This window comes from Jatropha curcas, chromosome 4 (genome assembly GCF_041381405.1).
Source record: "Jatropha curcas cultivar XTBG-Jc1 chromosome 4, XTBG_Jcur_1.0, whole genome shotgun sequence".
NCBI lineage: Eukaryota > Viridiplantae > Streptophyta > Magnoliopsida > Malpighiales > Euphorbiaceae > Jatropha > Jatropha curcas.
In genome coordinates this window covers 25,821,751-25,846,539 of record NC_143154.1, presented here as the reverse complement: position 1 = coordinate 25,846,539, position 24,789 = coordinate 25,821,751, and the positions used below count along the sequence as shown (strand labels likewise).

General features: G+C 28.5%; 2 protein-coding genes across 2 annotated transcripts; one reads left to right on the top strand and one right to left on the bottom strand.

The window, feature by feature from the left end:
• Positions 1–4,959: 4,959 nt before the first annotated feature.
• Positions 4,960–6,045, bottom strand: LOC105638760 (metalloendoproteinase 5-MMP). The gene has a single exon (XM_012222619.4). The coding sequence runs from the start codon at positions 6,006–6,008 to the stop codon at positions 5,112–5,114; it is 897 nt and encodes a 298-aa protein (XP_012078009.1). The 5' UTR covers positions 6,009–6,045; the 3' UTR covers positions 4,960–5,111.
• Positions 6,046–15,653: 9,608 nt separating this feature from the next.
• LOC105638761 (alpha/beta-Hydrolases superfamily protein) lies at positions 15,654–22,411 on the top strand. Its single transcript, XM_089720268.1, has 5 exons — positions 15,654–16,388; positions 19,839–19,875; positions 20,272–20,508; positions 20,594–20,641; positions 21,810–22,411. Exons 1-5 carry the CDS (start codon positions 16,084–16,086, stop codon positions 22,206–22,208), a joined length of 1,026 nt encoding a protein of 341 aa, XP_089576394.1. The 5' UTR covers positions 15,654–16,083; the 3' UTR covers positions 22,209–22,411.
• Positions 22,412–24,789: the final 2,378 nt, after the last annotated feature.

Here is a 24,789-nt window from a genome sequence, read left to right as displayed (position 1 = left end):
ATATAAATTTTCATCAAAAGAACATACATTTACATTTATAGCAAAAGAAATATCAAATAAACTTATAATTAATAACATAAATAATTTAATTCTTCCAAATCATAAATTCATTACTTGGACATTTATTATACCAATACACATACTATTTATTTTAAAACCATGTATCGAAATATCATGCTTTGAAAATTAATTTGAGAACATAATCATTTATTTCCAAACTAAGGTTTACTGAAATAATATAATCTTATTCATTTAAGTGCCTTAAAAATATTTTCTAAGGGCTCGCATACACTTAGGAGAAAGAGAAGCAGATAGGTTTTCATAACTTATTCATAATGGCCTTAGGTCGCCAACCTTTTCATAACATATAGAGCGCGTCCGCCCTAACATAAGACACCCACGTGCCTAGCATATGATCATAGCTTCGTATCATAATGGCATCAAATGCCAAGCATGCTCATCATATATAATAAAATTAAATCTCGCATCAAATTCACACCAAGTATATTAGAGCTCAAAATCCTTGTTTTAATTCTTAATTGAATGTAATATAATTAGATGTAATATAATTAGATGTATTTTTATAATAAATATTATATTAAAAATGCATTTGATCATATTATTAACGTACTATAATTATTATATTAGAAACACATTTGATTACAATACGTTTCATTAAATGAAGCCCTGTGTTATTATTTATGTATAACGCAAAACATTTATATTGAGAAACTATTGAATGGGATTAATTATGAATTTAGTTATAGAAATTTTTAAATTTGAATTGATGAATTAGTGAGAGTGGGGTAGAAGCATTGACGGTGTGTTATAGATCATGAGGACAAGCAGAAGACAGAGATATGAGAGAGTTAATAATTTATAATATAAAGACTGTCTGAACTGCAGCTTCCATGTGTTAAAGCTCAGGGATGTTCTGTAATTATATGTACTTGTATATCTTCTCAATTATTGAAATACAGTTCTTTTTTTTTTTTTTTTTTTTTTGAGGTTATATTTACATTTTGGTCATTATTAGTGTAGTCTCACATTTGCCAAATTTGGAGGTTTAAATGATGATCGTCATTTCATACAAAGTTAGATTGTAATTATGTTTTTTTTATTTTGGTGTCTAAAGATAAACAATTTCCTAATTTAATGTCAAATCAAAATTATTTACCGATCTAATGTTTATCCTGCGATAGAAAGAGACTATTTACCTCAGATTATTTTTTAAAAATGCAATTCATTAATAGTAATGTCAAGAATTACAAATAAAAATATAAATTAGATATAGAACTTTACTGACTAGTAGAGTTCGCAGATCTTCTAACGAAATAAAAAAAATTCATATCTTTTTGAATAATGAAATTAAAATTAAAAAATATAATATTATATCTTTCCGTTTAGAGTTACCTTGACAAAAGATATAAATCTTTCATAACAGCAACTACTCCATTAATTGATTTGAACGTCAAAATAATAACTCCTCTGGATCTTCCATAACTGGATTGTTTTTTCAATAATTTGCAACATATGACGAATGCAGATGAGTTTCCCCCGCTATGCGTCGATAGCATCAATGGAGGAATAGGTCGCATTACCAAACTCCACCGATTGAAGATCTACACATGCAAATCAAAATCTAAAGTCTCCAACTAAATAAAATCATATATCATAATTTTATTTAATAATAAACCCTCGCAAAGAATGAACAAGAAAAACTCTAAATATAGAGACAACCAACCATAACAAAACAAAAAGACAGATTTGTTTTTGTTTTAGGAAAAACGAATCTGAGTTATTGAAGGAAAAGAAGATTAAAAGCAAAAAATAAATAAATAAAGGGAAAGAGATAGTAGAAAGTAGGAGGTAGGAGCTAAACAGCGATAGCCCCAAACTAAAATTAAGGTTAGAAACTAGAGAGAAAAGAGAGATGTGAGATGTGAGATGAGTAAATATTTGCCTCATATAATTAATATTATCAAGTACTAACGCAGTGATATATATAAAATTTAACTATTTATTTTGTATTGGATAGGAATATCATAATGCTCAAAAAATGCAATAGTATCACTAGTGTGGATATCTTTTTTTAAAGTTAGTATTTGTTTTCTAAAAACATGGTTTTAATTATGTCTAATACCCACAGTTATAATGATTTAAAGAAAGCCAGTTTGGAATTTAAACTTTATAATAATGACAAAACTAAAACATGGTTACAAAATTCCTCTTCTGTGATTATTTCATGGTCCAGTCAAAGTTTTAAATATAAACAAAATTCATTAAAGAAGAAGAAGAAGAAGAAGAAGAAGCAACACAGCACTATCCAAGTTGAAATGGTAGCATAACCTTCAATTATACAACGATAAAAGACAAGGAGCCGAATAGAATCCCATACCTTAAAAAGTTCACAAATTTCTAAAAGTTCACAAACATTTTTCAAATATAAGAACTGATATATATATATATATTTTTTAGTATTCATTGGAAAAGGCATGAAGACCATTGGTTGGAGTTGGAAGTGTATGTTCTTCTTTTTGGCAATATGTTCCCTGTATTTAAGGGCTGTCTTTGCCCTTAAAAAGATCATTTGTTGCAATTTGAAGCATAAGCTACACAAACTTTATCACCCTTCGATTAGATACGCTACCTTTGCTTGTTATACATTCAAAGCTCACTACATTTATTTCTCTATCTATCTATATAAATATATGAAAGTTAAGGCATAAAAGCTTGTGTGGTACAATTCTAGAGTATTAAAATGCTTATGTGGCAAATGTTAATCTATTGAGTTGGAAATAATTTTTATATTTTTAAAAATTATTTTAAATATAATTAATAGAAAACTTATTTAATATCATTGATAATATTTCAATTTTTAAATAATTAATTAAATTCATAATATCATTAATGTTTTAAAAACTTTTACTTTTGTTTCAAAATTAATTAACAATATCACTAATATTTATTCTATCTATTTTCTTTTTTCCATTGTTATGGAATTTGTCTAGATATCGATTTCAATGTAAATAAAACCTTAAAGAAAATAAATTATACTTTCAACAAAAAGAAATTAGTTCTTTGTAAATAATATAAAACTATTTTCATGGCATTTTATTGATGTAAGCTTGATCAATGTGATAATGGTGATTGAATTATAGAATGTATTCAGTTTGCGATTATCAACTATGGTATGATTTTGTGATTTGAAATAAATTATTTCATAGCTATTAGAGTATCTAATCCATATAAAAATATTTTATTTATTATTATTATAATTAAGTGTTTATTTTTGTTCAGCACGATGCCACCTAAATCATAAAATTTATTTTTCTTGTGGCTTTTTTAATGAAATTAAAATTAAAATTCATTTTTTAATGTCATTATCTCTGAAATAGAGAAATATTTAATGACAAAATTAATGTTTATGTTTTGTTTTATAAGAGGAGATAACAATACTTCTCAACCAATTCTAAATCATAGCAAACTTCGATGGTTTTTTTTTTAATTTTTAATATTTATTGGATTTATGTCCGAATTCTAGATTATTTATTTAAAATGAATTCAATAATTGGTATTTAAAAAGATTATTTTAAATCTATTAAAATATTTATAAAAATTAGAAATTTTAAACTTAATTATAAACTTGATTTATATATGCATGTTTCAATATATTGATCCTTTTACAAGAATTCGGGAAAAAAATTATTTTTTATTTTATTTTTTTTATATTAGTAAGTATAATATATTAGATATTTAGATTTTTGAAAATAATTATTAATTATAATAAAAGCACATTGTTATTTGTAAACTTTATATAATATTCGCAAGCAAAACTCGAGAAGACCACTAGTTAAACTATATATCTAGAAACATTAATTAATAATTATATTCCATTAGAACATCAATTTTGCATTTTCCACAAATTAACTATGTTTCAATATATGACAACAATAATGAGAGTATCATGGATGCAAATACATTGTTTTGAAGTTTTAGATTTTGACAAGATAAACTGTATTAACAAAGAAATAAAAGCAAGTAAATCACTAAAAAAATATGTATTACTCGTTATGAGAAGGTTTAATATAATTAGTTCATATATAACAATTAATAGAAATCTCAAGTCGCTAGTAATTCCATTGGATTTGAAGTTTTTTCATATGAGTTGATAGTTGATTTATATTTATATTATATTTGAACTTCATTAATCTCATAAAAAAACTATTAATATTTTTTTTCAAAGTAATATTTTTTATCATTTTATATATAATTATTTAAATAATAAATTTTTTATTAAATATTATTTTAAAGATTAATAGTATATTTAATTTATATAACACATTAAAATAGAAAATAATATATTCACTTTAATTTTTTTAAATATACATTATAAAACAAAATATATAAAAACAATAATGATCATTTTATATTTAACAATAATCGATACCAAAATTTTATCGAACACCAATATTCATTAGTTACAACTATTAACTATCAACAACTGTTATCAATTATAATAGGTAAACCAAATGGGCCCTAAATCATAAAAATAGAGTTCTTATCTAATTATCTCATAGCATATAAGTTTTTTTTTTTAAAAAAATACAAATTCTAATATCTATTTCTTTTTTTCTAAAAGAAAATCTTATATATAAGTAGAATAATTATAATTAATTTTCTTCTCTTAAATGCATGCCAATTGCCCCTCATATTGCCAATTTGCTCTCAATGTCAAATATTGAACGAGGAAAAAATTGAAAAATCAGAAAAATTTGTGTACGAGTGCAAGAAGCAAGGAAAAGCCCATATAGAAGTCACAGCCAAAGCCCAAAACAAAATCAGCCCAATATCTAAGCTTTCTTTTTTTTTGGACTCAAAAATCAGCAGATTGATTTTTTTTTTTTTTTTTTTTTTTGGATACTATTTTTCTTACTTAGATATTAAAGTTTACATATGTAATGAAACCATTCGACAATTTAATTCAATCAATAGTACTTTATTTTACCATCATATAGCCTTTTTATAGCCATAGAAATACAAAATATTACTACACAACGGCAATTTATTTCTCACGTCTTATTTAATAATAATAGAAACAGAAAATATTATTAAAATTCATATAAAGCTCGAACGCCTTCAATATCATATTGATGTATACCCTTGACCCGTCCGAAAGGAGCAACTGGATACATAATAGCCTCTTCGTCACGGCTATGTCCAAGTCCAAGAAGGTGCCCTATTTCATGCGAGGCAACTGTCCCAAAATCATATAAATTTGGAAATGCACCGATACAAAATCTCCCATACGAATTAAAATGTAGCCTTCCATCCTGTGGAGGCCAAGAATGAGCAGCAATGGCACCAAATGCATCAAAAGGGTACCCATCTCCATGATCACCTTTGTAAAGACCAATCGTTATATCTGGATTTCCACGGCCATGGAAGGGAGAAAATGTGAAGGGCGTAACGTTAGCCCATGCTTGAAAAGCATTCTGGAGAGGAGGTATTAGGTGAGGCGGGGTGTCATAACGAAGCTCGTAAGTGAGTGCATATTTAGAAGCTGGCCATTTAGGGTTCCCAGGAAAGAAGGTATACCCAGAAGTATGATAAGCGTTAGAGCTTTTTTTAATGGTGCCATTGGTGAGGTCTGCAACCCCACATCGAGGCATCATCATCTTTGACACTGTCTCAGAGGTTAAAGATCCAGTAGTCTTCAAACGGTAATTCTGCTGATACATTTTAATGGCAGACTCTAAAACATCGTCAAAGTAATCATCATTAGCATGAGCTCTGTTCTTGTATCTCAAGTAACCAAAATATTTGAGATACTCTTTGAGCTCTTGGATGCCTTTGATCTTATCTCCCTTGTGGCAACCTTGAAGACGTTTGAGGAATTGAAATGGTGGTAATTTTTTGTTAAATGAGTAGGCTAAATCTGAACAAGAAAGGAAAAAAATTAGGACAATAAGAGTGAATGAAAAGAAGGAAAATTTTCTGGAAGCCATGATAATGATCGAGTTGTTAGGTTTAGTACCAACTTAGAGCTTTTAAGGGTATTTATAGAGAAAAATATACTTCTTTTAAATTTCGCTGAAAAATTACCTTAAAATAATAAATAATAAATGATATTTTGTATAAAAAAAATGAATAGAATGATTAACATAATGTGTTGACACTCTTTATATTGTATTCACATGTATAAAAACGAAAAAAGAAAAATAAAAATATTTTTTCGACCGTTAACCTTTCCAATAAATGAAAAGACTAATTTATAAAAGCCACATTAAAAAAAAAATCTTGCAAATAGAAAAAAAAAAATCCAAAGTTGTTAACTTTTCACATATAAAATAAAAAAATTTATATACCTAATCCAATTTGATATTTTAATAACTACCACATAGCATTTAAAAGAGTATCCTGTATATGGAGACCCACACAATTTGCTTTGTTGTTGTAGATTTGTGTTTTGTGATTTATAATTTATAATTTATATTTAGTACATATGAAAAGATTTATTTTCCGGCAGATTTTTTTTTCTTTTTTTTTTTGTATTTTAATAACCTAAAATTTATAAATTGTATTCATGTTTAGATATTCCTAACAATTTGGCTTATGGCAAAGTAAGAGAAAATGGGAGAAGAAAGAAGAGATGATAACGGTCGAGAAGAAAGGAAATTGAAAAGAGAGAGAAATTTTATTTTATTATTTTGTTTAATAAATAATTACACTTTACATTTCACTCGTACTACTATTGTGCATGTGTTACACGTCAACTAGAAGTTGACATACAAGCTGAGCAATAACAACTGATTCGGTTGCAGAAATGAAAATTTTCAATTAAATCCTAAATTGATATTCTTTTACAATTAAACCCAATTTAGAAATACAAATACAATCATATGATATTCCTAATAATCTATTATTATATGTTAAAATATTCATTTTCTCCTCATAGTGCTTAAGCTTTATCTAATTTTTAAAAAATTGTTATTGCTTAATTTTGAGATATTTAATTAAGTTTGAAAATAACACCACCTCAAATGTTTTTCAAGGTAAAACAATTGGGAAAATCATTGAATAATCTAAATTCTAGTAAAAAAACAATTGTAAAATTAATTAAATTACCATTTTATTAGTTCTTTAAATAATTAATGCTTACTTAGTAGAGGTACCAAAAAAACATAGTTTAGGAAGTGGAAATATTCTAAAATTACATTTATAGCTAAAATGACTAATTTTTCTTAATTCCTATGAAATCGAATTAGTGATGAGGGAGTGTTTATCTATAATAGTTGTGATATTGAAAATCTAAGCATATTAATTATACATAATGACCTTTGATATTGAAAATCTAATCATATTAATTACACATCATTAAAGTAGTAAAATATCTAAGTTTAATATTTATTTCTAATTATAATACTTCTAATGAGATATTGAAAATCTAAGCATAGTATGTTTGCATAATAATTTTGATATTGAAAATCTAATTATATTAATTATAAATCATGAAATACTCACACTATTTTGTTAAATTTGATAGTTTTTATTTTTTATTTATTTTTTTGTTCCATTTAGATGATACTATTAAAGTAGTTTTAATTATTCTATTACAATTTTACGATTGTTTACATATATGCAATAAACTTTATTTCAATTATCTTGGTTTTTCAAAAATTATTATTTAGTTCCTGAGTTTTGACGAAATTAATAAACTTGTTCACGTGTTTTGGATAAATTATTATAATATCCTCCATCTAACATATTAGTCCTTCCATCTATTTTATTTATTTTTTCCGTCAAAATCACTTAAAAAGTCGATAATACCCTCACATAAAATACGCACCGTTTTCAGTCAAATGTAAGGCGTGAAGTACGTTGAACCCACGCCGTTCTTAAACCCACAGTGATATTTGCTAAAATTGTTTAGAAGTTATTGAAACCAAAACTTCCTGAACATCCCACGTGGACTCCACCTTCAAGGGAATATATGAGTAAGCCATTGACTTGCCAAATGTGCAAGGTTACTGTCAATGACGTGGAAACTTCTCCATTGTGATGCTTGTGAGAAAGGATTTAATTAAATTATTCTTTTATTAATTTTTAAATAATTAATGTTTATTTTAATGATTAAAGATTGAATAAAAGCTGCTTAATCTTTCAATTAATTGAATTTACGAAAGAAATTAAATTAATAAAAATAATTGAAAATTTTTATTTAAAATAATAAATATTGCAAATTAAAATTTTATTCATATCAATGAACCTAAACCAAATTCATACTTCTAAGAGGTGGTGAATGGCACTGCTTGAGGTGCACAGCACTAAGCAATGGGAAGCCTTTGCCATCTAAGTATGGTCGTGTCGTTGGGAGCATAACTCCACCAAACGGGCCTTCTAATCCAACAGGAGCTCAGCATCATCGGACAAAAAAATGGCACTGTAGATCCAAAGGTTAATCAAGAGAAGTTAGTGGTAAAAGGAAGTTCTGATGTACAGAATCCTGCATAACCGATGGATCTTTTCAAACAAAAGCTCATGTTGAGACAGCAGGCGCTTCATTTTCTCAGACGGCAATTGCTAGAATAGATGGTGGTCGGAGTGGGTGGGGGAAGTAGAGGCAGCAGCAATGCTAGTGCCGGCCGAGGCACCCGTCTCCAGAAGTTCAGCAGAGGAAGGGGAACGATAGCAAATCTCGACGTTAGAAGTGGCGGCGCAGCGGTTGTCTTCAAGGACTGCGCTGGTTCCTGTGATGGATACAGCTCTCCTTGTTTAAGATTTAAAAAAGGAAGAAAATTTGTTAGAGAGTAGAATTTTGAATTCGGGAAGTAAATGAAAGGATCTGGGTCCATAAAACAACAAATGTATTAGGTTAATAAGGGCATGAGACGTGATTTTAAAACTATTCTCTCACATCTCTCTTATTTTTTTCACAATTTTAACAGAAATTCTCGCTTAAATAGACAGAAGGACTAATTTATTGGACAAACCGTAGGTTAGGGATGTCATACTAATTTGTCCAAAACACATGGACTGAGTCTATTAATTTGATCAAAACTCAAAGACTAAATAGTAATTTTCTTTTACCTTTTTTAAAATTGAATTAATTTAATCATTTTCTTAAATTTTGTAAAAAGTCAAAAACTGTGAAATTTAACTGAACGCAGTGATAAAATATTTAAGTTTGGAAAAATATTTATTTATAATAATTCATGTCAAAAAATATTTATTTATAATAATTATGGTGTGATATTAAAAATCTAAGCATGTTATTACCAAATAGTGAAATAGGATATCAATGATTCTTTTTTCTTTAACTAGAATATTGAGTACTTTTTAATACTCAGTAAAAAGTAATTTACGCCTTCGTGGACCTACCTGACTCAAAGCCGGATTAGTATATTAATATGATTAGATTTGGAGTAAATAACTCCATCTATTTGTTGAAATAGATTTTGAGACATGTTCTTAAATCTATCTATTTTGATAGATTTTGAATTTTGTTTAATGTTTTTTTTTTTGAGATTATTGTTACCATTTACTTTTAAGTAGATCGAAGAATTTTGAAAGTTATCAAATCAAATTTGTTGAAAGACCATTGAGTTAAATAGTGCTTGTAAATTGCCACCAAGTCGAGTGTGTTTATCGTTGATAGTACAGAATTTATTACTCTGTCAACTCGATTTAATCTCTCAAATGAAGCTAAAATTTTTTATTAGTAGTATAAGTGGCTTATATAGGTTTTTTATACAAAAAAATATAAGAACTTGTTAATTCATATCTATATTTCATATTTATATTAAGTTTCTTTTTAATGAAATTTTTATTTTTTTCTTAAAAAAAATTCCGCCATAAACAAATATATATATTTACTTTAAACAAAGAACTATACCTTTAAGATTGTTAATCAAATTGTATTCCTTAAAATATACATCATAATTTGAAGTTAAATAGTAATTAATATGGTCGAGTAAATTAAAAAATTTTAAAATAATAATTTTTATTCTATTTTTAACCAATTAAAATATAATGTAATTATCATTATTAAATTTAACCATATCTTTTTATTATCAATTTTTATATTCTTCCTCTCCATAAGTACTTTTATAGATATATCAATTATTAATTATTATAGGGTGGGTTAATTATTTGAACTTTCGGGCGCTATGCTAGTAGTGAATAAATAATTTTTGATTAAATGTGAATTTGATTTCTGAATTTATTTAACAGGATAAAAAATATTATATTTGATTTTTTGTGCTAATTTAGCCTTTGAACTTATATAAAATGATTAAAAAAATTTGATTTCACTTTTTAAGTCAATTTAACTATTGAACTTGTTTTGATTTTTATAAATTAATAATTGATTTAAATTTAACATGATTGACTTTTTAACTCTTTTTGTCCTACACTAAGAACACTCAAATTAAATTTTTCCAATACTTATGAATATAAATTTAAAATTCATAAAAATATCATTTCTTCTAATATAATAAATTTATAAACATGCATTATAACTTTAGTTTATTCAATATGAAAATGCATAGATTTCATAAGCAGTAATCCATTGATGGAAGGTAATTTTAAAATGTTCAAATTAATACAAATTTATAAACTCAAAACTATCAATCAAGGTAAAGAGAGATACAATATACTTCATATATCATTTTTCTATATTTTATAATTAATTAATTTTTTTTAATAAATTAATCAGCTCGATCCCAATTACAGTTTTAATAAATGTCTATATAATGGTTTTCACATTATAAGTAAAATAAAAAATTACAAGTTAAATTGACTCAAAATGCCAAATATGATTTTTTTTTTTTTCAAATCATAATGATTTCACATTATAAGTACAATGAATGATTTGAGGTTAAATTGACTCAAAATATCAAATATAGTTTTTTTAATAATTTTAAATAAATTCAGAAGTTAAATTGGTCTAAAGAGTGAAATCAAATCTTTTTAATTATTTTATACAAGTTTAAAAGTTAAATTGATTCAAAAGGTCAAATCTGCATTTTTAATCCTGTTAAACGAATTCAATAACCAAATTGGCTTTTATTCCAGAATTTTGCAATAGATCCTATGGAGTAATAAAAACATTAGATATAGAGAGAAGGTTTTGATTTTTGTTGGCATCTTTTCTTGGTTGTCGGATACTTTTGTTTTTCTTTATTTGTTTTTAGAATTGAAAACTTTTCTTTGTGTGCTTAGATTTTTATGCTCATGGACTGCAAATTAGAAAACTCCCGATCTTATATAGATGTCGCCACTTTTACGGTCATGAAATACGATTTAAATTTAGACCTCTTTTTAGATTATATATATATTTACTATTGAATTATGTTGTAATGTGCAAAATGTTGGTATATTATATGCACTAAATAGATAAATCGGATAAATAATAACTCAATTATGAAAAATTAATTAATTTCAGTCTTTTATTATAAAAGTTTTCATCAATCTAATGAGTTAACGATGGAAGTTGTCCATCTTATTAATCTCTCCTTATGAATAAAAAAACAAATCATTGCAAAATTTTGAAATGTCAAGCGATTTGTCTTTGGAGATGTGAATTTATGTATTTTAACATTAAGCTATTAATTTAATTACATCACTATGACTAGTGATATCGTAGTGCAAAACATTAGCTATGGACCTAACATCTTTCACGTAACTTTCATAATTTAATTTCTGACTCGCTTCACTTTCAAAATGAATTATTTTTGCTTAGATTCTCGACAGGAGCAACAAAGATGCCATTGCCCACATTATAATTGGGCCAGAACTGATCTTCGTTCTTTAACCTTCTATTATTTTATTTATCTATTTCTATATAAATATATAAAGATGAAGTTTGAGTCTCTTCTCATAAAGACATACAATCATAAATTAAATGCAATTGATTTGATTTTGATTTCAAACTCAGTTTAATATTTTTAATATCTTACGTTCTAATTTTTTGAAATTTAATTTTAATATTATATCTATTATTTGATTAATTAAGTTAGAATTAAAATAAAATTAATGATTAATGATATTATTAACATGACTATTCTTATTTTAAAACGGTTAAAAGTTATATATATATTTTTTAATAATCTTATCACTAGTAATATGGTGAATATTCTTCCGTTTTTTTTTTAATAATTAATAATTTTGTCAATAGGATAGAATACAATAATAATTGCAAATGGTCCTTTATGTAAATATGATTTATGCTCTATTCAGTAAAATTAGTTATTTTGATACATGTTAGTTGTTTTAATAGCTTTTAGTTATTAACTATTCGAGTAGTTTTCATGACACGCTAAAAGCTAATTATTACATGAGATAATTTTTTTTATAAAATATTACATTAATCTCTAAAACTAGTTTAAATACTATCTTACCAAATACTATAAAAAATAACGTTCCAAAAGCTATTGTCCAACATAGTTTTAAATTACAAGGATGAATCCATTTCATACAAGATCATTAAGATATTTCTTTTAATGCTTTCAATGATCTTATTAAACTCAATAGAAATTTTTTGTTTTTTTTTTGAAAAGTCAATAGAAAAAATTTTCAACTTAAAAGAAAAATAGTATGACATATGAAAATTGACTGTTACGAAAAATTTATTTTGGATGAGTTGAATTTTCTAAAAGTAAAATTTATATTATTATTTTGGACCATTGAAAGATTTTCTTTTCTTTTTTCTACCAATAACTTATTTTCCAATTACAAGCCAGGATGGGAGTTTTGGTGATGGAACCATTGTTGAACAATTGACCTTTTCTTCTCAGGCTTCAATTATGAGAAAGTTATATAGTGATGTTGGTGGAGGGACCCACTCTCCCTTATCATCAGGATTCAAGGACCAAAGGTGCTCTATCCATTTTCCAATCCGAAAATCTATACACTATACGAAAACTAAACAAGGACTAGCGCGTGGGATTCAAATCCCTCCTTTTTCCCTTCCTTTACGCGTTCAACATGCTCGTCGCCCACACGTCCACTATGGAAGGCCCGTCTTCTCACCCATCACGTACGTGTCCACCATCGTACACCACATTACGGGACAGGACCACCAACCTGTTCGTCCACGTCATTCATCACTACTCTTATATTATATTTACACGTCACTAATTATTCACACGTAACCAGTCACCTTGCTTACATACTTGACCACTAATTTATGCATTTTATTACAGTAAAATACAGTAGTTGTCCCTTTATTTTTTAAAATACATTCTCTGTCCACTTTTTATTTTCATACAAAGTAAAAAAAATAATAATCATTATGGTTAAAATGATAATTCTGATCATATAATTATCTTATATGTCCATCTAAAATAATAGATGAATTATTATTATATTGAAATAATAGGTAATAATTAATGATAATTATTGAAAATAAGATAAAATTTAATAAGGATATAATAGACAATTTAAAGATTAATTATAATGTAAAAAAGGAAACTGGTCTGCATTTTGGAACAAATCAAGAAGAAAAGATGAACTATTTTTTTCAAATGGAAGGAATATAATTTTTTTTATATATTTTACTTTTGATTATATCACTATATGTTCTTCTGTACAATTTTTGTATCTTTTCTATTAAGTCAAAAAAAAGAGAGAGATAAAAACACAGATATTAAATTTTAATACTAAAAAATTACTGTACGATCTCTAATTTTAAAAATATACCAAATATGATAAAATATTTTCATCATTTCACAAGGAACTTAACGAAAGAAATACAAAAATTGAACGGAACGATACAGTAGTATAACGAAAATAAAATATAAGGAAAAATTAATCTATTTTCAAAAGTACAAAGACGAACTAGTTGTATTTTCCGAACCACAGAAACGTACTGTAATTTTTCCTTTAATTAATCATATTTATTATTTTTAATGAGAAAAAAAAATATTCATCCATGAACAATAGTAGGATTATACTAAACATCTTGTTTTGCGGCTAAATTAACATTTAATCCCTGTGAGTTGGTAAAATTAACTAATTATCTGCCTTTTATGAAATATATGAAAGCATCTTTACGTTTTAAACGGCAATAGTTTGATGATTCCATCTAGAATAAGAATAACCTTACCTTGATTTTCTTTGTTTAAAATAGGCATGCTAATTATTAAAATATTCATATTATAAAAAAATTAAATTTTACTTTTAAGTATAAATAACTACAATAAAAATAGAATAAAATGTAATTCGGTTTCTTTAATAAAAATTAATGTTAAAAAAATATAATTTTAGATGGAAGAACTTATTAGTCTAATTAAGATAATTCATAGAGGTAGATTCATATATTTTTAGGAGGGGAAAGCTATATACTTCATTTTAGTGAGTTAAAAGAGATTTTTAATTTAAGTTAGTTAGTTAGTTATTATTATTATTATTATAAGGCAAATATGATTAAAATTAGAAAATTAGTATTTCCTTGAGAATGTTTAAATCTAAAATGGAAAATTTACAATACGATTTCTGTGATTTGGAAAATATAACTAGTCCGTCAGTGTCTAAGAAATAGACTAAAATGTTTTATACTTAACTTCTGTTAGATTATGAGGTCCTTTCGTTAAAATTTTGTATTTTTTCTATTAAGTATCTTATGAAATTATAAAAATACGCTTTTTATTTTTAAAAATACAGGGATAGACTAATTATATTTTTTAAACCATAGGGACTATATTGTGATTTTTTTTCCTATAATATTTTACTGTTTATCTTTTGACTTCTTTATTTTCTTATTGACTTAACAGAAAAGATGTAAAAATTGGACTAATTATATTTTTACTGATGGACTAATTATATTTTTTAAACCATAGGGACTGTATTGTGATTTTTTTGCTATAATATTTTACTGTTTCTCTTTTGACCTCTGTATTTTCTTATCGACTTAACAGAAAAGATGCAAAAATTGAACTAATTATATTTTTACTGATGGACTAATTATATTTTTTTAAACTATAGGGACTGCATTGTGATTTTTTTGCTATAATATTTTACTGTTTCTCTTTTGACCTCTGTATTTTCTTATCGACTTAAGAGAAAAGATGCAAAAATTGGATAAAAGGATCTAATAGTGTAACGGAAGTAAAATATAAGAACAAACTAATATATATATATATTTTAAAAAAAGACGGATTAATTATATTTTGTAAACTAAAAGGATCGTACTGTAATTTTTTCTTATAAAATTATATAATTTTCTCAAGAATGTTTATATCTATAATGTTAATATACTATATTTTATAAATTTAATTGTTTTGAAGTTTAATTAATTAATGATTTTATGAAAATAAAAAAATATACATTAAACTATGCTTTAAATTAATGGTAAAACTGAGACCGTTACATATCATTAATATAAAGTATTTCTATTTTGATTTTAAAAAAAACTAAAAAATAGTTAATTTTTCCGGCAATTTCCACTCATGATTCAAATTCTCATTTTCACGTCTCCCAAAAACATTATGATATATAGAAATATAAAAAATATTATTACATAATAATTTTTTATACTCCAATAATAACGGCATACTATAGTGTCGTTTTGCTGTACAAGGTAATCTCGCAAGTCGCCCTCAGGCGACAATTTCTACTGAACGGTCTCTCTCTAAAAAGAAAAAGAAAATGAAAAATAAGTCTAAAACGACAATTGAGAGCTCATTGTCCGATTCCAGCAACATTCAAAAAGATGGCGTTCCTCACCCAACTTTGATATGGTGCTTCACTCACTTGCACGCGCCGCCCTGTCACACGAGGCTACGACACTTGCTACCGCTTCCCATCTCTTTTACTTCTTTCCCTCTTTTCCTTTTTGTTTTCCTTCTTTTTAGCTTCTTTCTCTCTGCTTTCTCTAATTTTTTCTCTCTCTTTCTGCTTTCTTCTCTTTATTTCCCTTCCTTCTCTCTCTAATCAATTTCACTGCCACCCACCACCACTAACACCAGTAGCACCACTTCTCTCTGACCACCGTCCCTTTCTAGTTTCTATCTATTTCAAAGATCTGAAACTGTAGAGGAGTGAGTGGTAATTTATGAATCCACAGCTTCTGATGATTATAAGATGGGCGGAGTCACCTCGTCAATCGCCGCAAAGTTTGCTTTTTTCCCGCCAAATCCGCCTTCATACACTGTGGTAGCCGACGAGTCCAGCCCCGGCAAACTGTCCATTCCGGAGGTTCCGAGAATAGACGAGGTGGATATCCTTAAGCTCCGGACTCGCCGGGGAAACGAAATCGTGGCCGTCCATATAAAGCATCCTAGAGCATCAGCAACTCTGCTATATTCACATGGAAATGCAGCTGATTTAGGACAAATGTTTGAGCTTTTCGTCGAATTGAGTAAACGCCTTCGTATTAATCTCATGGGGTACTAAATTCTTTTCTTATCATTAGTTATTCGTTTCATTTAGTATTTTAAAAGTAGATGCTTTTATTGGTAGACAATAGACGCTATTTATTGTTGTCTTAATTAGTTGTTATACTGCAGTTAATTAAGAAGGTGTTCATTTTGATGCCTATGAGCAATTTTAAAGGAGTTTCTCATAATCCTTTGCTATATGGAGTAGTTTATTTTTTGAGGAAGTTAACTACAAGTAAGATTGGAAAGTGAATTCAAAAACAACAATGGTCCAAAGGTAGAAGTGGGTGCTTGAGCTAGTTTCATGAGCACTATTTGTAAGGCTATAACAAAATAAGCAATTTTTGAACGGGGTTTTAATATGTAGTTTTCTGCCAGTGGGCAATAGTCGGGTGGTCTAGTACTTACAAGCTAGTGCAGAGTAGTCAAGTCCCAGCTTGTCTCCGCCCAACAAACCCAAGAAAAAAAAGGCTAATTCCTTATTTTGGGGAAAAAAGTAGGGTGTGATTTTTGTTTGGGAATTAATTGTATAGTTGAATTCTGCTTCAAGCTCAACTCTTATAAGCTTGTAAGTTTCCGAATTGTTATGCAGTCTGACTGAAATTTTTACAGAAATTTCAAAAGCATCACCTGCTTTTATGATTATGTGATAGAACCCTAAACTAGATTTGAGCTGAGAAAGCATAAAACTTCCAATCTTATTCTCCAATTTTCAAAAAAATGCAGCAAAGTTCAGATTTGCATTAATTCCATCACATTCATGATTAAAAACCTAATTCATTTCCTTATCAAGTGGCAGTGAAATAACTCTAAACTTCTAAATATGCTGTTTTATAGACTCGACATCATCTCTAAGTTTTCCTTCAATCTTATTATGTTTTTTTAACTTTAACCTCTAATCAAACCCTATCCTTACACAATTATTGGTCAATTTCCATGTCACTTTCTCAATTAATTACCATTTAGGAGTTTGAACATCTGGATAAATTGGCAGAAAGGAGCCCCACTGCTTTTGAAGTCCTGTAAGAAGTATTTAGATGCAAGTAATTGCTATTCCAAGCTTAGATATGTTTTTTTGGTGCATTTGCTTTGCAGCATTAAGAAACTTAATTTGCCATTGGAAAAAGGGGTTCTAGTGAGGCAATTCAAAATATGTCAACATGCTCCGTTATTATATAATTCAGATGCCAGGATCTTTTTCCTGTCTTACTGTGAAGGCAGATATTTTCTTCCCGATTTTTCAGTATATTTGATGATTTGTTTTCGATTTATGTAGTGCTAAGTACAGTTTAGCATTCACTTGAATCTACAGAATGAAAACAATAACAAAAGGAGTTCCACTTACCCGTGGTTCCATGTAATTGATTTTTTTTTTTTTTCGTAGTGTCTTCAGGCAGAAGTATTAATAAAGTCTGCCTTTACCAATAATAACCGCCTTTATGAAAAAAACTAGCTGTATCTTGTCATTGTAAGTACTTTATTTGGAGAAACTTCTGATGCAAGAGATTTTCAATTTTTAAGCTAACTACAACCAAGGACAAAAATCAAGAAATAATTTGTTTCTTTGTTTAATTTATTTTTTATGTATTTATCCTATGGATTATCCTGCCTGGTATCATAATTTGGATGGCCTCAGGTTGCTGTAGTATTAGGCACTTCAAAATTGAGAGAAAAATGTGTATATCAGTGCTTTCTAATTTTCAAAGTGGAATTTCTTTTGTTCCAGAAAGAGGAATTTCCTGGTCCAGGAAGTGTATAGTTCTTTTAATATTAAACCTGTCAGCTTACATAGTACTGCTGTATCAATTAACTTTTATTTTTCCCCACGAAATGAATTGTGGCTACTAACAACTGCTGGTGTCTTGTTTGATCAATTTATTATGGGAATCTTGGTAGCCAGCCAAGCTGCTGGAAGAGCTTAAGTGTAATACATTCTGTTAGTGAAGTAAATGTGCAGAAAGTCTCTTCTGCTGAAGGATAAGAGCCTTGGAAATTTCTTCTTTACAGCAATTGTTGCTTCCTGTTCTTCCTTGCTCAAAATTTGTAAAACACTTCTCTAATGTTGTGTAAACCTGCTATATAAAAGAGAATTCTTTCGTAGCATTTTTTTTTTTTTTGAGTATTGGGGAAGGAGGGTTTTGAATCTGGAACTATTGTCAAGTCGTACACGCACCTACTATTAGCTATGTCTTGGTGTGCAATTATTTTTTAACATTGAGATGGGGAGTGAGGAGTTATTTGCATTATGAGGTTTTTGAGTCACCCTGTACTTGTCCTTGACATGTTCCCATATTTGAATTTATTTTGCCTTTTGGCCTAGTCTCCTGTTTGTTGTTTTTCTAATGGTTTGATCCATTAGCTTTCTGGCATTTAATAAATAAAACATCATCTCTTTTTTTATTGAAGTCGAATCTTATTGCTATGACATGTAAAAGTTTGACAGCCTGTTACTGCTTCTATTCTGCCTTTCTTGTTTAATGCTTTACTGAATATTGGCAACATTAAGTTTTGATGTTCACTAACAAATTCATGAAATATCCATTTGACAATATGATGGTTAACATATGCGTCTGCCTGTGGTGTTCAACACTCTAAACTGTTGTCTGATTTTGACAATTTGCTAATGTATGCATCAACTTTGCATTTGCACAGACATGGAACTGAGAGAGGAATTGAATTGTGGACATCACTTTTATTTGTTGATCTATTATTTTTTATTTGTTTATCTATTATTATATTGTATTTGTCTATCTATTAATATATCAAATGATTTTAAAATTCCCTTTTCAAAAAATTTTTCCTGCAAATTCTTTTTTTCCTCAAAAAGTATTTCAAAATTTTTTCCAACTTATACTTTGCTTTGCATTGCTATTAATTCGCTTAGAGCGGAAATTGGAAACAAAGGATTCATATAGCCAAACCCAACTAGTTTGACACTAAAACTTAGTTGTTGTTGTTGAATGCATTGGGAAGTGTAGTGTGATTTGAGCCGCAAAAGATGGATAGCCACCTACACCTTGTGGACCTTATAATATGCCTGATGAATACATTAGAATTTGATATATTGAAACTTGTAGTTGGACAAGGAATATCAATGTAATAAAGTTCTATGCTTATTAGCATATTTATCATGCATTCCTTGTATGCAGATATATTTGGAATCCATGCCCATGCCAATTACATGCAGTGGACACTTGTAACTATTAGATTTGGCCAAGACCTGCTGAGCAAACTATGTCCTGCATACACTCAATGTGATTTTGTAATTTCCTTCTTTGTGTGTGACAGATGTGCAAGATTGGCCATACACGTATGTGTATAGCCTTCCCAGAAACTGTAATGCATCTCAGTTCAAAAACAGACTAATAAATTATGATCTTTTACCCTTTGTTGGAATTTTTTGTTGTATTTGCTTGGCATGGGGCTAAATCCTTCTCTAATATGCATTGTTTTATTCAGGTATGACTACTCTGGCTATGGACAATCAAGTGGAAAGGTTAGATACTAAGTTTCCCCATTCTTTATTCATAATGATTCATGATTAACAGAAACTTTTGTGCTTGCTATATGACTTTGCCAAATTCTTGTGCCCTTTTTAGAACTTGAAGTTCTAGCTAATTTCTCAAGTCAACTGGTTTTGCACATTAAGCTTAGGGGTGACTATTTTGTTGGACACTTCTATGGTCTTGCAACTAAACATGAAATTGTCTATGCCTAGCTGGAATAATGTTGAGTCAAACTTTAATAAGCATTGCATTAGACATATGTGCATATAGCTGATATGTAATTTTCTGATTTCCTGTGAGTGAAACAACCGAATTTGCATGGTTTTTTCTCTTGGTTAAAAAATTGTCCAATGTTGCTCTTAACAATCGCTTGTCTTATGGAACAGCCAACTGAATGTAATACATATGCTGATATAGATGCAGCATATAATTGCCTCAAAGAACAGTATGGGGTTAAAGATGAACAGTTAATACTGTATGGTCAGTCTGTTGGTAGTGGCCCCACAGTTGATCTTGCTTCACGGTTACCAAACTTGAGAGGTGTGGTTTTACATAGCCCAATTTTGTCTGGAATGCGGGTATTATATCCAGTCAAGAGGACATACTGGTTTGACATTTACAAGGTAATGTGTACAGTATTAAATTTGATTATGTTAGATATGCTTGTTTAATGCTCCACATTGCGCTCATGTGACTTTTTCTTTTCAGAATATTGACAAAATTGGAATGGTGAACTGTCCTGTTCTAGTAATTCATGTAAGTGTTATCTTCCTTGTATTTATAGTTCCCTTTTAGAGCTGTGCATCTTTTCTCTCCCTCTTTCTGCTTACTATATTTATGGCCGGAGCAAGTTGCCAGCTTGAATGGAGGACGTAGTAGGGTATTATTTTTTTGAATTCTTGTGCCAAATTCTGAATTTATTGATATAATATACTCAAAACTTGGTATTTGTAGTATTCGCCTTAAGGACATTGATAAACCTTTTTCAAAGTATCTTGATAGTGAATAAATCTTTGCTTGGGACAAAATCATGGCTAGACATGACTTGCACTATTCTCACTAAAAATAAAAGAAAATGTTAACTTTTTGAGCTACTGTAAACTTGCATATGGTAGCAATGCAAAGCTGTCAAAGCAGTTTAGAACTGTCAATGTAGATATCCATGGTAAAATGAAATAATAAGTTGGTCTTCTGTAGGCCACTATGGCTTTAGGTATTAGCACTATGGCTTTCAACCTAAACGGTTTCAATTTCAACCACTCCTTAACAAACCGAAAAGTGTTTTGATGGTAAACTAACCAAGTAATTAAACAGGAATATATTTTTCATCTTTTCTTGAGCCTGAATTCAATTCTTTGTCTCTCTCTGGGTGACAGTTCTTTGCCCTTTAGTATATATGCAATTACAGTAAAATCTTGGAATTTTTGTCATCAAGTTAGGTTAAGCAATATGGTTTCCGAGCCAGCAACTTCAAAATATATTTCATTCAGTGCCTGGTCTGTGGTTAGCATGTCCTGTCCCCATACCTTTAACTGGGTTGGCACGTGGATAATGAATGCTTAACTAAGTTTTAATCAGAAACGAGATAAGAGTGGGTTACATGAATCGTTTTCCTATATTCCACCTTGTAACATGGGTATTAAGTGTAATATCATTATCGAGTTAGTCATCACCATAATTATTAATTTGTTATATTGTTGCTCCAATTTTTGTGTCGGCAATTTTGTATTTTCTGCAAATATCCTTGCACATTCCATCTTTGCAATGAAGTTTGAATCATAAAGATAACCAATCATCCTACAATATTGTTCATGGGAATTTGTGCATAAAATTACTGCATTATTTTTTACTCATATTAGAGATCTTTTTTAGAAGAATAGAGATATTAGAGGTGAAATTGATATGATTCATTTGTTCTCTTCAGGGAACAGCAGATGAAGTTGTTGATTGCTCACATGGGAAACAGCTTTCGGAGCTTTGCAAGGAGAAGTATGAACCATTGTGGATAAGCGGGGGCGGACATTGCAATCTTGAGCTTTATCCAGAATTCATCAGACATCTGAAGAAGTTTGTGCTATCGCTAGGAAAATCAAAAGCAGCCACAAATGGCTCTAAAAAGACAACTGTGTCAGAAAATCAGAACAAACCATCTGAGAGCGGAAGTTCAGATACTTTCGAATTGGGTGCTGACCTTCCTGAAATCTCTAGAAATAGTTTAGATAGTAGGCTTGAGAAGTCTAAGAAGCCAGATAAACCTGAAAAATCCCGGATGAGCACCGACCGTGTTGATAGATTTAGGAGAAGAAAAGGCTTGGTCTGGTGATTGCTTACACGAAGAGCTCCAATAAAATATGTGCATGGATCCACTTGAGAAGGTAGTGTATTTTTCACTCTTGCTTTTGTAACGAGCAACAAGTTTCATATTAAATCATTGCTTCTGAGTGTAATTTCTACATAAATGTCATATCTGTATGTATCTTAGAAGAAGAGTCAAATTAAGCTAAATCTTGCATTTTAAGTTTTTAACTCCTCTCTAAAAACAGTTGCTCTGCTCATTTCAAATTTAGCTAAATGTTAATAATGTTTTGTGCTAATTTTAGAAAGTAGTCATCATGTTTTTGTTGTCATAAACGTGGTTCTTTTCCGCGTTTCATAGCTGCTTGATGTTTGGAATTGGAAATAGGTTGAGCCAAACTTGGAAAAATTGAACAATCGAATTGAATCAGTTCAGTTCTATTCAGTATTTTACAAAAACCTACTGAGCTGATTTGGTAAATTGATTCTATTTTTAGTTTTAGTGGAGAACTAAATTTTTTTGTCTGATTTGGTTCTTGTTAAATAAAAATAACCTCAAATATGCTTTAAATAGTTAAAATCAAATTGAACTGAATTGAATTGGTTTAGTTTGATTTTATACACTATTCAGTTTTGGTTCAATTTAAATTAAAAAAAATATCAGCCTACTTAGTTTGCATTGCTTCAGCTTGGCTTGAACCAGACCGATGAATGGCCGCTCCTATCTGAAAGTATCGAGTGATTGAAATCAAGGGTTTCAATATATAAGCCATCTGAAAGATTCAAAAGACCTTTCTTTTGATTGTAAATAAAATTTTAAAATAAAAGATTAGTTGCAAATTCCTATGTTTAGGACAAATCAAATTTCTACTTGGATTTTCATTTTTTTGCAATACTAATATCATAATTCGGACTAGGCATGGCCACCGGTTCTATTCTAACTGGAATCGAACCGTATTGTAGACGAACTGAAATCGGACTGAAACCGGTGGTTCATAATTTTGAACCGGAATCGGCGGTTCAAGGGCCGGTTAAGGTTTATGTGAATGTTAAAATATGAACCGAAACTGGCCCGGAACCGGCGGTAACGGTTCGGATTGAACCCGATGCACAAAAAAATTATAGCTTAAAATTTTTATAAAAAAATTTATATCACTTGATTTGATTGTAGTTGATTTGATTTATGGTGAAGAGAAGTATAATGGTACATAAGTTATAAAAAGTGGTGAAAAAAAAAAAACACATTATTTGACTTAATTTATACAAAAAATGGTACATGAGTAGTTGATTTATAAAAAAAAAAAAAAAACTTTCAAGTGTACAAAAAAAGAGTGTAATGATATGATATGTGTTTTTTATTTTTTTTTTTGGTAAATAAATTTTATTCATTTTTTAATAATTTATTTATTGATTTACTGTAATCTACTAAATTATCCAAAAATATACCTTATTTTTCTGTTATAAGGGACAATTTAAAAGACTAATAAATGAGAAACATGTATAAATATGATGAGTTGATGATTATTTATTTTACAATTAATTATATCTTAACTCTTCTCTTGTTTTCAATCAAAATTCTTTCAAATTTCCATAATTCATTATTTTTTTTGTTGCTTTATTTTCCTTAATATTAGAATTATCTATTGTTTATTTTTTATTTTCTTACATCCAATTCCAAATTCTCTCTCTAATCTCAATTTTTCTATTCATAAATTTACTTCATTTGATTTTTTTAATAATTTTCTTAGTATTTGAAAATAATAATTTCCAACTCCTTCCATTAATTTTATATTCCATTTCTAGTTTTCTATATTAGTGAATTAGCAAAATTTGTAAATTTAATGTAATAATACTTCTAAGTTAGTTAATAGAAGTTTTTCTTTTAAAATTTTATAATAATTTATTTAGTTAATAAAATTTAAACATTTTAAAATTATTATTTATTTATGAATTAGGAATCAAAATTTTATTATTTTTTTAAAAATTTGCATACCGAAACCGAATCAGAAACGTAATTCGAACCGTTGATTCGCCGGAACCGTGCCAGAACCGGAACCGGAACCGGACCCGGACCGGAACCGTAGGTTCAAAGGTCGGTTCCAGTTCAAAATTTGAAACATCTCGAACCGGCGGTTCTGTGAACCAGAACCGGCCATACCTAATTTGACCTATTAATACCAATATTATAATATTGAAATAAAGTACCCAAGCGCAAATCACAAAAATCACTTTTCCTATGAGATTTCTAATTGGTTTTACATATATATACCGTACATAGTACATACATGTGTGTGTATATACACTTTGTATTTATCGTTGATGCTATCGCTGCCGGTCGCGATCGTTATGGTATAAACTGTATAAGGATAGTTTGAAGATTTCTGATTTATTTTTTAGCAATATTGATATTTTCTTAATATATATATATATATTTTTGACATTTTGTTAATTTAGAAAGCTAAGTTTTAACATTTGTTAAGTTGTCCCTTGAAATTAAGATTTGAAAAGGCCTATCTAATTAAGAAAATTTTAATCTTTGAGTTAATTAAAATTAGGGTGGAAAGGCGGTTCAAGGCATGGTCCCCATTTTCTTAACTTTGTCGGTTTCT